At 39.9% G+C, this 13,279-nt stretch overlaps 1 protein-coding gene across 1 annotated transcript in view; it reads left to right on the top strand.

Moving 5' to 3' along the window:
- The window catches only part of PRUNE2 (prune homolog 2 with BCH domain), a 362,578-nt gene extending 349,916 nt beyond the window's left edge, over positions 1-12,662 (top strand). Inside the window, 3 exon segments of the mRNA XM_042780613.1 lie at positions 4,146-4,244; positions 7,995-8,033; positions 12,611-12,662. Of these exon segments, the coding sequence (XP_042636547.1) occupies positions 4,146-4,244; positions 7,995-8,033; positions 12,611-12,662 (190 nt within the window).
- The last annotated feature ends 617 nt before the right edge of the window (positions 12,663-13,279 follow it).

Raw genomic sequence — 13,279 nt, 5'->3', positions numbered from 1 at the left:
GGGGGGTACTACATCCAGCTGCCTAGCCACTCAACCAGGCCCAGCCAAGTTGACACACAAACTTAACTACCACAGATGGCTTTAACTAACAGAAATATTCTCTAACAGTTTAGGAGGTTAGAAGTCCAAATTCAGGACACCAGCACTAGAGGAAGCCTTTCTCTCTCTGTAGGCTCTAGGGAAAGGTCTTTGTCTCCTTTCAACATCTGTGGAGACAACGCCGCTCAGAGATCTCCATGTGTCTTGGCATCAGTCTTCCCCTGGGTCTGAGAGTTTCTTGGTGCAGACAGCCTGGGTCTAAAGGACACACTCTACACTTTACTCTTCTTTCTTGGTGATAGTCAGCTTTCTCTCTTTTTTAATTCTTATAAGGTAAAAGGTGATACAGGCCACACCCCAGGGTACTAGATTGCCCCATCTATTTGTGGTACTTATGTTATAGTAGCACTAGATAACTAAGACACACCCAATATGCTCCAAACCCCCTGCACTCCCCTGGTGATGCCACTGACCAAGAAGGAAGGAGCATGGCAGTTTAGAGAACTCGAGCTTCTAGTGATCATAACATGGAGATGGAGGTTTTCTCTTTGCATAATATCTTTCTCACTCTAATCTCTCTGTCTTTTACCAAAACCCAAATTTAGCTCAAAAACTCAGAGGGAAGGAAGAGGACTAATATAGCATGTCACTGATAGTGTGTGTTCATCCAAAACTTATCAGGAGGGCTAAAAGTGACTGTGTTAAGAGGAAGGTGATAGTTTGTTCACTAGTCAGAGCCAGTGGCCCAAGGACCATATACAATAAGGGGAGTTCAGCACAAAATGATCAAGGAAGTAGAAGACATGGGTAGGAGCACAAGAGTTAAAGGCAACAATGGTAAATATTATTCCACGCACAATCCTGCAGTAACAGTAATAGCAATAATCTGTGAGTGACTACATCACAATCTGAACAGAGGTGGGAAGGAGAATGGAACACCCATGAACATATATAGATTTGACAGAGGATATCTCTACCAACGTATTTATATATGCTGCAGATATATATAAATCCATGAATTTAGTAGAGCATACAGGGGGCAAAGTTATGAAAACATCTTAGTCATAAACAAACATCTTGAGGGAATGAGTTACGGGACATGGAGGATCAGGACCATAGTCTCAGGGGATACTGAAGACAATTAGCATAAGGTAGTTCACAAAGACAGTGTTCTACATCCTCCTTTGGTGAGTAGGACTGGGGTCTTAAAAGCTTATGAGCAGCCATCTAAGGAGCAACTATTTATTTCTCCCTCTCTGGAGCAAAGAAGAGTGAAGAAAACCAAATATTCAGGAAACAATTAGTCCAAAGACCTAATGGACCACATGAATCCCAGCCTCCATGACCCAGAACAATTAGATGGTACCTGGCTACCACTGCTGAACACTCTGAAAGGAATCACCATAGGAGGTCCAGGATAGAGTGAGGGAAAATGGGGAACAAAACTCAAAATCATAAAAAAGACTAGGCTTACTGGTTTGATGAAGACTGGTAGAACCCCTGAGACTATGGCCCTTAGACACCCTTCAAGCTAGAAACTGGACTCAATTCTCATGACTCAACTTACAGCCAAATGACAGGCAGGCCTATAAGACGAACAGTAGTACCTGGAAGGTGTGCACTCATTAGAACTATCAAGCACATGAGATCAAGAGGACAGCATTTGCCCAGGGAAAGAGTTAGAAAGGTTGGAGGGCACAGGGAGGAACTGGGAAGAGTGCTGTTACAGTATGGGGATTGCAGTACATGTCACAAACAATGTGTATGAATTGTTGAATGGCAAACCAATTTGTAAACTTTCACCCGAATCACAACAAAAAAATTTACAAAATGCTATGGGGCAGTTCTACTCTGCCCTATATGGTTACAATAAATTGGGATCAGCTTGATGGCAATAGGTAGAGGGAGGGGAACTACAAGTAAAATATTAAAGATAGATGTAGAGAGAAAGAGAAATGACCCAGTAAATGCTTCTTACTAAAGTGCCCAGTAGTTGGCAAAAGCTCAGCATGATCCCAGTAGACTAGGGTAGCTTTTCTGTTTCAAACTACCCAAGAATGTTAGATCCTTGATCAATTTCTCCTTCAAGTGGGATGATATATGTTTTAATGATATATTTTAAAAATAATACAGAAATGCATTCATATAAAATATTTAATCATTTCAAATATACCAAGTTCTTCCTTCATCATCTACCAATTCCTGTTCCTAATTCTCTTTCCCAGAGGCAATTATAATGATCAATTTCATTGGTGTCTTTCTAAGTTGCCTTCTGTGAATTTACATACATCTAAAATGGTGCAAAGGGTTAAGTACTGGGTTCCTAACCTAAAGTTTAGCAGTTCAAACCCACCAGAGGTACCTCAGAAGAAAGGCCTGGCAGTGTATGTCCAAAATGTCACAGCCATGAAAACCTAAGGAACACAATTCTACTTTAAAACACATTGAGTCACCATGAGTTGGAATCGACTTGAAGGCAATTGGGTTTTTTTCAAAAATGATAACATTTAGATGAAAGCTGTTTCTAATTCAAATGCAGTCATTAGAGCACAGTTTGTAATGTCGAGCCATCTGGAATGTACTCTGAAACTCAAACTAAAAAATAAAAATAACTTCAATTTAAATGAAAACTGAAAAATAAGACAGGAAAAGTAGTATACACACAGCACCCTATAGGATGGAATAGAACCGCCAGATAGGGTTTCCAAGGCTGTAAATCTTATGGAAGCAGACTGCTGCTTTTTTCTCCCATGGAGAGTTGATAGGTTCAAACCACCAATCTTTTTTAGTTAGCAGCCATATACTTTAATCGTTGTGCTACCAGAGTGCTTAGTTTGTAGATACTTACAAAACATATTTAACTTTGGTATGTTATGAAAAAACTAAATGACATAATTTTAGTTTAATGAAAACAAGCAAAGACAAACAAAACATCAATCAGTGGCTATGTCATAGTGCCTAAGACATTTGCTAACCAGAAGGCTGGCAGTTCAAACCCACCAACCTCTCCTCAGAAGGAAGATTGGGCAATCTCCTTCCATAGAGATACTGCCTCAGAAACCCAATGAGGGGTCGCTATAAGTCAAGTCAACTCAACGTCAGTGAATTTGGGTTTTTTTTATTTATTCAAGTGGCTGTAACGAGAAACCAAAAACCAGAACCAAATTCACTGCCATCAAGTCGATTCCAACTCATAGTTGGAGTTGGAATCCCATTGGATTTCTGAGGCAGTAAATCTGTATGCAAGTAGATTGTTCGATCTTCCTTCTACAGAGCAGCTGGTGGGTTTTGAACCACCAACCTTCTTGTTAGCAGTCAAATGCCTTAAGCTCTATGCCACCAGAGCTCCTTGTAATAAGAAACCAATGAGTTAATATATATAAACTACTTAGAGCTGTGTCTGATGTATAGTAACTACTCAAATAATGTTACCTTTTCTTATTATTAAGGGGTCCTGGTGGCACAGTGGTTAAGCAGTCAGTCAGCTGCTAAACAAAAAGGCAGAGTTTGGAACCCACCAGCTGCTCCACAGGAGAAAGATGTGGCCGTTGCTTCAGTAGAGATCAATCACAGCCTTGGAAACCCTATGAGGCAGTTCTAGTCTGTCCTATGTTGTTGTTATGTGCCGTTGAGTCAGACCCGACTCATAGTGATCCCTCCTTGGGTTTCCAAGGTGGTATCACTACAGAAGTAGATTGCCCAACCTTCCTTCTGAGGAGTGGCTGGTGGGTCTTATAGGGTCTCTCAAAAAAGCAAACTCACTGCCATTGAGTCGATTCCCACTCATAGCCACCCTCTTTGTGTTTCTGAGGCAGTAAATCTTTACGGAAGTAGATTGCCCAGTCTCCCTTCTGCGGAGTGGCTGGTGGGTTTGAACCAACAACCTTCTGGGTAGCAGTCAAATGCCTTAGGCACTATACCACCAGAGCTCCTTATAGGGCTTCTATGAGTTGGAATTGACTTGACAGCAATGGATTCAGTTTTTTGTGGTTTTATTGAGAGCACTGTGGCAAGATGTTAAGTGACACTGGGATTTTCAAGAAGCAGCAGCAGCTTTCGGAGAGATGAAAGAGCAGCTAATGATATAGTCTTTTCTTTTCTTTTAGTTCAAAATTCAGCAGTAAAATTAAATACGTCAACAGCTTATCAGAACTCAGTAGACTGATCCCAATGGATTGTATCCATATCCCAGAAAGCATCATCAAGTAAGTCCTGATGGTTTAGAAGATTTGGTAAGAAATAGTGCATGCCCAGAGAAGGAGCGAGGAAAAGGGCTCACTCTGGAGTAGTGGAGAAAGGGCATTATCTCATTTTTAAAACAAAAATTAAATGTTGTCCAAGAAATATACTTTGTCTTATAACCTGCAGTTAACTGTTTTGTTTCTTTCAGATCCCCTTTCATATACTCTTCTTTGGTATTATTGATTATTGCTAAGTCTCACCTTGAATTTTACTGGATTTTGGGAAAAGCATACATTTAATATTAATCAGTATTATCTGTTCCCTATGGCCCACCCCACACAAACCCAGTGGGATCTTCACATAGCATGGATTTCTTTACTGGTTTGCAGAGAGTAATTTATCTGTATGACCACAGGAAAGTAGAAAAAAATTACCCTTTCTCTATTTTCTTCTAAATCCTTTTTTCCACAGTTCCCTTCAGGTGAAAGATCAGACAGAGGGCGTGTGTTCATTGGTGGGTGGGCTGGTTATTAATGATCTCCTGATTACCCAGCAAGCAAGGTGAGCACAGGTTCACTTGTGCTCCCACTTACTAATCTGTAGTGAATAATTCCACATAGGTTTCACCACATGATGTGGTGAAAAACTTGAGAAACTATTTACTACAGATTGGTAAGTAAGCACAAGAACCCGTGCTTACCTTGCTTATTGGGTAATCCAACCCAGTGTTCAAGACAGGGTAGCTCCACCACAGTCTGCAAGAGGAAAATATGGACATTGAAGGGCTCAGGATTGTGCCGGAAATGAATAATAGCAAAAGTTAACTGAACAACTGCTTGGAGCTGAGACTTCAACATGTACAAATACCAGGAGAATGAATACTCTGGTTTGGTTCATTGTTGCAAAGACCCCTTGTTTTCTATGTGTGTCTTTTCTTCCTCTGTGTCTGATTCATTTGTTTGTGATTTGGACTGGATTTGAGAGGGGCTTAACAATCAGCTCAAAGATAACAGACAAGTGTCCTCTTCCATAAGGTGGATACTAAAATGGACCTCCCAATTTGGGCTTCCAAAAGAGTCCCATCACTGTTTCAAAAGGCACAGGAGCTGGAAGGAAAGGCCTCCTGTAGAATGTGTATCTATGCTGTGCTGGGCATAGAGGTGCTCTATTTACATCATTTATTAATTCCCACAGTAAACTCCCCTTTGACAGATGAGCCAAAATACTTAGTAAGGAGAAGTTTCTTGTGCAAAGTTGCACAGCCAGGAAGAGATAGAACTAGAATTCGCAGCCTGGCTACAAAACCTCCATGCCCTTCTCTACAAGATTCTTTGCTTCCCTAAAAGTACTCATCTAAATTCAAAGCTCAGGAGTAGACACATTTGGTCTTACATCCAAAAAGCAGGCATGAACACGGGATACTCTTTGGGCTTACAATGGTCAGTTGTCTCAACTGGATCAAGCAGTTGACACATCAGAATCAGCCATTGAAAACCCAATGGAGCACACTTCTACTCTGACCTACATGAAGTTGCCATGAGTCAGAAATGACTCGACAGTGCCTGGAGATATATATACATATATGAACATCCACTTGTTATAATGCTGTTTCCCTGTGCAAAAGATGACAAGGACATTCTCTCTCTTCCAATGGAAATGAGCAGTGGACATTTTGCAGGTAAATACCTGAATATAACAATACTTTCTGTGATGTGGCAGTTGCAGGCAAATAGCATGTGTAAAATGGAAAAGTGATGCATATTTCATGGAACTGTCTTAGAACTGAATGAGAGCAATGTATATAAAAGGCATTTAGAAAGCCACCTGGCACGGAGTTGGATATCTAAAATGTTATCTATTATGATCATGTTGCTTTTAGAAACTCATTATTATATGAAAAAGTTTACCTGAGCACACATTCATCCATAATACATGTCAGTTTTCAAGGGTTCCATTTGGGCAAACTTATTTCAGGAGGAAGGATTCCCTTGGGAAATACAGATATATGTCCCTTAATGAAAATTTCTGTGAAATAGGAGTTATATGATTTGGATGTGTGAACACAATCCATAGTTCAATCCCCATGAAGCCTATTGTAATGAAATTTTATGGGAGCCCTCCAGACAAAGCCCAAGAGCTATATCCACTGGACACAGGAGGCCAGCCTTGCCAGATGTGTGGCTTCGCTGGGCAGGGGCTGTGTTAGCAGCTGGATTGGGACTTTGTGCACATCTGGGTGCAAGGAGCAGGCACAGAGAGGTGGCCACAGGGCCTCGGGGTGTGGGTGCTAGAAGCATGAGCGGCTGCTTCCTGATCCTGTGCAGCCACTGCCACCTGGAGCTGGGAGCTCGTGAGCACAGCGAGCCTGGCCAGTACCAGCAGCACCCGGGGCAGAGAAGGAGGAGCTGAGGCAGGCACTTCCCTGAAACTGTAGTGAAAGGCTGCAGGCTGCTGGGTGGGTGAGTGAAGCCAGGAAGAAGGGGAGGAAGATGGGTTGTGGAGATTGGGATGTGCCCTGGAGTCCCGCTGTTCATTCACTCTGGGGATTTTGAGTCCTTGAAACCGTTAGAGGCAAATAACAAACAAAAGGAAGGCTGCTTTCCCTTATTTTTTAAAAACAAAAACAAAAACACCTATGGGACCATGGATGTATATAGGGCCACATGTTGCCCAAATAGACCTTAAGTGACACATACCTGTATTTTCCTCCCAGGGAAGAAATTTAAAGTTATGCATGTTCTCCCAAGTGTCCTTGTTTTCTTTCTTTATCCATCTCTTCTGGACATCTTTTCTGCCATTTTTCTTACTGATCCTCTTTGGCTCATTTTCATGATAAGCAATTTTTAAATTGATACAAGCCATACCTCCTTCCTATTACTGAATAACATTCAAAGAATCTGATCTTGGCTAATCTGAGAATTTGATCTTGGCCAGCCAGAGTGTTCAGCTGGGAAGGAGTTTGTCATCAAAGGGGCTCAATGAAAGAAAATCTTGCCCAAACTGGAATCACATGTGTAATTAAATTTGTAATTATAAACCATTAATTGTATCTAATGAACATCATATTTCTCCCAAAACGCAATTAGATCATCATTTGGGTGAACTTTCTCTCTCATGCTCTGACTGTCCTTTAAAACATCAACCTGTCATTTTCTCCATCTGTTTGCTCATTTTCCTCACTGCATCCATTTTTTATCTTGTAAGGTATGATGAAGAGAGATCTTATAAGAGAAGTGTGAGGTAAAATCTCCTGATCTACGATTCACCTGCACCTTCTGTGTGTGCGCGCAGTGTTTTACTCGTGGGTGACCTCAACACGCTACATAGTATGAGGGCGTCTTATAAATCCTTCGTTTACCATCCCTGTCTTTGTCTTGTGTCAAAAGCTGTTGAGGTCAACCTGATTTGCAACTGAAACCTACTAAGCCAGACTCATTCCTGACTTGGCCTCCGGCTGCAAGCTAACTTTAACTGTACTCGGTAGATGGATTTGGAGGTTCTCAGCTTGCCTCACACAGCATGTTTCTGATCCCCCTGCAACTTTCTTACCTTCTTTATGAAGGAATTTGCGAAGTAAGCAAATATAAAAAACAGAATGGGAGGAAATGGCCCCAGACTTGATTGAAGGAGTGAGTCCCGATGCTCCAGAGGACTGTTTCTCAAAGCATATGCACTCCACTTAACGTTTGGCTCTGCTTTGCTGGGCGACTCTCTCACGCTCTGCTCGCTTCTTTTTTGTTTCTTTTCTACGATGATAATTTTTGGTTGTGCAGACTGGATGAAGAACTGAGGGAAGCATCAGAAGCAGCTAAGTAAGACCTGGTTTTCATTTTGCAGCTGGCATGATGTTGGCTTGCTTTTCAGGAATGAATTGGAAGAAACACTGCATGCCTCGTGTTTTGTGTTTGCATCCTGATGATAATGCTGCCTTTAAATATTCCCTTTCTCCCCAATAGATGCAATTTCTACTATTCTTTTTTTAAAACACATATTGTGTTTTCAGTGAAAGTTTATGCAGCAACTTAGGTTCCCATTTGACAGTTTCTATACAGTTTTTCAGTAACAGTTACATTTTTTCACAATGTTTCAACATTCTCTAATTCTGTTCTGCTTTTTTCCTCTGTTATTCTTACTATGATCTATTTATCCTCAGGATCTTGGTTATTTGGAGGAGAGCATTTGTTACTTTTGCTTATTGTTTTATGTAAGGTTTTAGGTCGCGGGCACTGCCACATAACATGTAGCATCCCAATGATTATTAAATATAGCGAGGCAACAAACTTCACACATTCATTCTAATGGGAAGAGGTGAGGGCATGTCAAAATTTGGAATACTTTTGTAAAAGTAATTTCACTTCACAAAATGTTAAAACCAGTTCAAAGAACATTTGAGAAATGAGATATTGATAAGCAATTTAATAAAGGAATGTTAGGATAAAATTATTGAATTAGATACAAATCTATTTAATATCCAACAGGGCAATCAACTATAACATTGGGGTTATCCTTTCCACTGGACAGAAATTATTTGCATCTCTATTGGATAACAGCCTACAAGTTAACCTCTACCCCTAGAGAATTGTAAAAGAGCACAGTATTGTTCTGAAAGAATATCCAGTAATTTCCTATCCCTAAATTTTCAACTGCATCTCAAATGTAGACAACTGCTGTTTGGAAAGTTGGCTTTGTTAAGTATTTCAGCTTCCTCTCCATTTTGCTTATTGCTTGCACTGTTAGTTTTTATAACCAGCTTCGTTTTCATAGATACTGCATAAGCAGAAGGCCTGGAAGAGGTCCAAACAGCTACAAATTCCAAATAAATAAGATCTAAATTAGTGAGATCATTGGCATAGCTTTAAATGCCAGTTCTTCCATTAAAACAATCCATTTAGTCATTTTTCCTACTACACCTTTTTATTACAGGTAGTTTATGTAGTTATTTGCTATGGTGGGGATATTTTCGATTGAAAATTAATCATTTTTGCTTTGGAAGCTTAATATCAGTATAGTTTACTGTTACAACATTCCTGTCCTTTCATTTTCTTTCAAGACAACTGACAACCATTTAGACTAAAATACCTCAAAATTATATAAATTTTTACTCTTAACAGTCTCAGTCTCTAACATAACTGTTACAAACAAGCAGCTGTGGGAATGAGGAATACATGAGGAACCAAGGAAACACACGCAGGTTTAATCGACACCTTTAGCATTTATCTGCACTCAAATTTGCATTGAGTCATGAGATTTCCCAGAGAGAGAAATGTTAATGAGTATCTCTTTCAGATTCATTTTTTTTAGGATAATAATATATTTATGGGATTAAAATGTTATCTCCAAGACAAAAAATGGGGTGAGGGGACATCAATAATTTTTTAGCCTGCCCCATTAAAAGTCAAGTTTTTTCACTGCTAGTGTGAAATCTTGCCTTCTTAATAGATTTTTTCCTCTATGCTTATTTAGCTACCATATTAAAATAGTTCTCATTTTTGGCTACTTGTGTAGCTTTCAGCTTTATTTTTTTTTTTTAACTTCAACTCCACCATTTTGTTCTCTTTTCTCTCCCCTACACATCTCCCCCACTCCCACCGGCTCTCCAGGTATCTAAATGGTCTCCATTCTAAAGAAAGCACCCGGTTCACGTGCGATAAAATTCTGCTGCTCGAATTAATGAATGTGCCTAAGTGAGATCATTGCTATTGAGGAGTGGTGCTCAAAATTTATTACGCACCAGAATCAACTGGAATGCTTGTTAAAACAGTGTCCAGGGTCCTAGTCCCAGAGTCTCTAATTCAGCAGATCTAAGATGAGGTCTGAAAGCTAGCATTCCTAACAGTTTCCCAGTGATGCAGATGTTGCCCGCCTCAGTCTTAGTTTCAGGACCATGCTTTGGGAACCTTAAGGTAAAAGGCTGAATAAAACTACTTAGATTTGTCTTAGGAGTCTATGCTTGTGCTTTGGGTTCAGTGAGTAAACCACTTGTCTGAAGAATTCTCCCTCATTTCTTTTGCTGTAGCATTATGTGTATGGGGATAATAGTTCAATGGTAGAATTCTCACTGGCCATGCAGGAAACCCAGGCTCAGTTTCTGGCCAATGGACCTAAAGTACAGCCATCATCCGTCTGTCATTGGAGGCTTTAATGTTGCTCTGATGTTGAACCAGTTTCAGTGGAGCTTTCAAAATAAGACTAGACAGAGAGGCCTGGCAATCTACTTCTGAAAAATCAGCCAAGGAAAATCCTAGGGGTTGCAATGATCCAATCCCATTGTGCATGGGGTCACCATGAGTTGGGGGCTGACTCAACAGCAGCTAACTACAACAACATTATGAGGAATTGAAATATTTTTGCACATTTGAAAATGCGTAAGGAGAAAAATTCTATTTTGTTGACTCTACAGATGATAATTGAAATGTCTCAGAATCCCACCCTTTCAGCATACCAACTACACTTTATCAACTCCCTTTCTGTATGTGAAGTGGCTCCCCAATCTTTTGACTGTATACTGTGATTTTTGGTTCAGGATACATGATCGTCACAGATACATAGTAAGATTCTAGAAGCCAGAAAGCCCACGATCTATTAGCAGTTGCACCTTGACTTTCCACATGACCTTTATTAGAAAGCTTCAGGTTGAATGCAGCCAAAGGTAAACACATTCTTTGTCACGGAACAAAATCCATTTGTCTATTGTTTTGTTTTATTTCCATTAGTGCTTTTAAATCTGCTCCCCCTCACACGCAAACACACACACACACCACCAGCACCACCACTAATTGACTTGCAGGAGGTAATTAGTTCCGCATGCCTTTCCTTTTCCTTAAACTTTAGATCTATACAGGAAAGAAAATAAATAGTATACATAGAATCATTCTTATTTTGAAAATCTTGAAGAGCACATCTACTGCCTTTGGAGTGACAGTATTAAATGGTTTGCAAAATGCTGTTTTCTTTTGAAGGATTACTCAAAGTTAAAAAGCAGAAAATCTAGTTTTGGAAGATTTCCCCTTCTTGATTCTGTTCCAGCTTTGCTAGGTTTTTCTAGCACACTGTCAACACTTATTTGACTGTCATTGTTCACTTGAGATGCCAAATATCCTCCATAAAAATGCCAGACTACCAGTGAGAAGGGTGGAGAGTAGGAGGGGGCGGAACAACAGCAACAAAAAAGCCTTCTGTCCTTCCAGGGAGATAGCCTTTGCCAGTGGCGTAGTGCCTGAGGCATTTGGCTGCTAACCAGAAGGCTAGCAGTTCAAACCCACCACCAACTCCTCGGAAGGAAGACTAGGCAATCTATTTCTGTAGAGATGTTGTTGTTGTTCTTATGTGCCATCGAGTCGGACCCGACTCATAGCGACCCCTCCTTGGGTTTCCGAGGCAGTATAACTACGGAAGTAGATTGCCCCATCTTCCTTCCGAGGAGTGGCTGCTGGGTTTGAACTGTCAGCCTTCTGGTTAGCAGGACTGCCTCAGAAATCCAAGGAGGGGTTGCTATGAGTCGGAATGGACTCCAAGGCAGTGAGTTTGGTTTTTTGGTTGCTAATCTTAATAACTGAGCCTCATATGCAAACAGATAAATTAGCCTGTCAAGTTACTCACTTTACAAAAGGAGCCCACACATTTCAAAAAGATCAGAGAATCTCTTTAAATAGTGTATATTTACCAATAATAACATATTAACTGCGAGGAAAAGTAAAAGTTGAAGTGTACTTAGCATTCATCAGGAATAAATATAAAGCAAGTTTGAAATGTGCTAACTCAGGAAACCACCAATGTGAAATATTAAAAACAGCTAATACACCACCAAAACACTTTGATTATTTTTATATGGATACCTTTTTTCTTTTCTTTCTGGGCACATTCAGGTTAGGTTAATGTCAGGACTCATTTGTGTTATCTGCACACAGCTTGGCTGTCTGAAGTGGTAAGTGACCTATTATTTTCCTGTCACAAGAAGAAGCAAAGCTCACCTTGGAATTTTTTCTTTTAGCATCTTGGAAAAATCCTGCTGATGAAAACTGGAAATTAACTGTGCTAAAGTGTAAATAAAATTAGGCTTCTTGAGAGTGATCTTTCTTCCTGTACAAAATATTATTTGGGATACAAATAAAATTTTGCAACATTGTGTTCCCAAAGATAGATTGAAAAGGCAGAAAAAAATGAAGACAGAGGAGACCTCTGAAGGTGCTTTCCTTTTGTTTCTAAATCCTAGTTAATTACTGTATTTCAAAACTGATGGCAACAGAATCACAGCTGGCTTTGATCATCTGTTCAGGTATAGATTTGTCCAGTATTAACAATGGCACCACATTAAACATTAATCTGTTGTGTTTACAAAGTAATGACGTGGAGAAATGTTTACTGCTCCTATTTTTTCCCTTGCTCTCAGAACTAGCTGCCTTTACAATGATCCAGAAATGTCTTCTATGGAGAAGGAGTAAGAATTCACCATCAATATAGCTATTTTGTTACCCATGGTATTGTATGGCTGGGCTGTGAAGGAAAAAAAAATACGTTAAGGACTGGGTAAACCCCATTCAGATGTTCAGCTTTCATGTTTCTATTTCTGAAATCAGAAAATCTGCTAGTTAAACATGATCACTACTTAAATATCTTAGTGACAAACTGAGTCTCATACGTGGCATTCTATTTCTTCGATCCAAAACTGAGGAAAAAATTAATATGAAAGCCAGATGTTAAGAGCGTTTGGGTGAGAGATTGCAGCTCTGCTTTCTGAATTACATCATCTATTTTAATTAGTGAAAGTTTGGACTTCATTTGAACTTAGTGTTTTGGTGGATGGGAGAGAAAATGTTCCTGTTTTGAACATCTGAAGGAGACAGTTGCATCTGGATGGGACTTTAAGAATGACCTATTGCTGTAATGCCCATCCTGTAAGATAAGAAATCTAACGTGTATTACGTTCTGTGAAAAGCTTCACATGAAGCATCTGATTTTTGCCTTCAGAATAAGCCTGTCAGATACTTTATAGATGAAGAAAGAGAGGCGTGGAGATATGATCTGACCAGTCCAATGTTTTAGAGCAGTAAAAATGCTC

The sequence above is a fragment of the Orycteropus afer genome, unplaced genomic scaffold (assembly GCF_000298275.1).
Source record: "Orycteropus afer afer isolate SDZICR_OR568_19922 unplaced genomic scaffold, OryAfe1.0 scaffold00005, whole genome shotgun sequence".
NCBI lineage: Eukaryota > Metazoa > Chordata > Mammalia > Tubulidentata > Orycteropodidae > Orycteropus > Orycteropus afer.
This window is presented reverse-complemented; position numbering and strand designations above follow the sequence as displayed.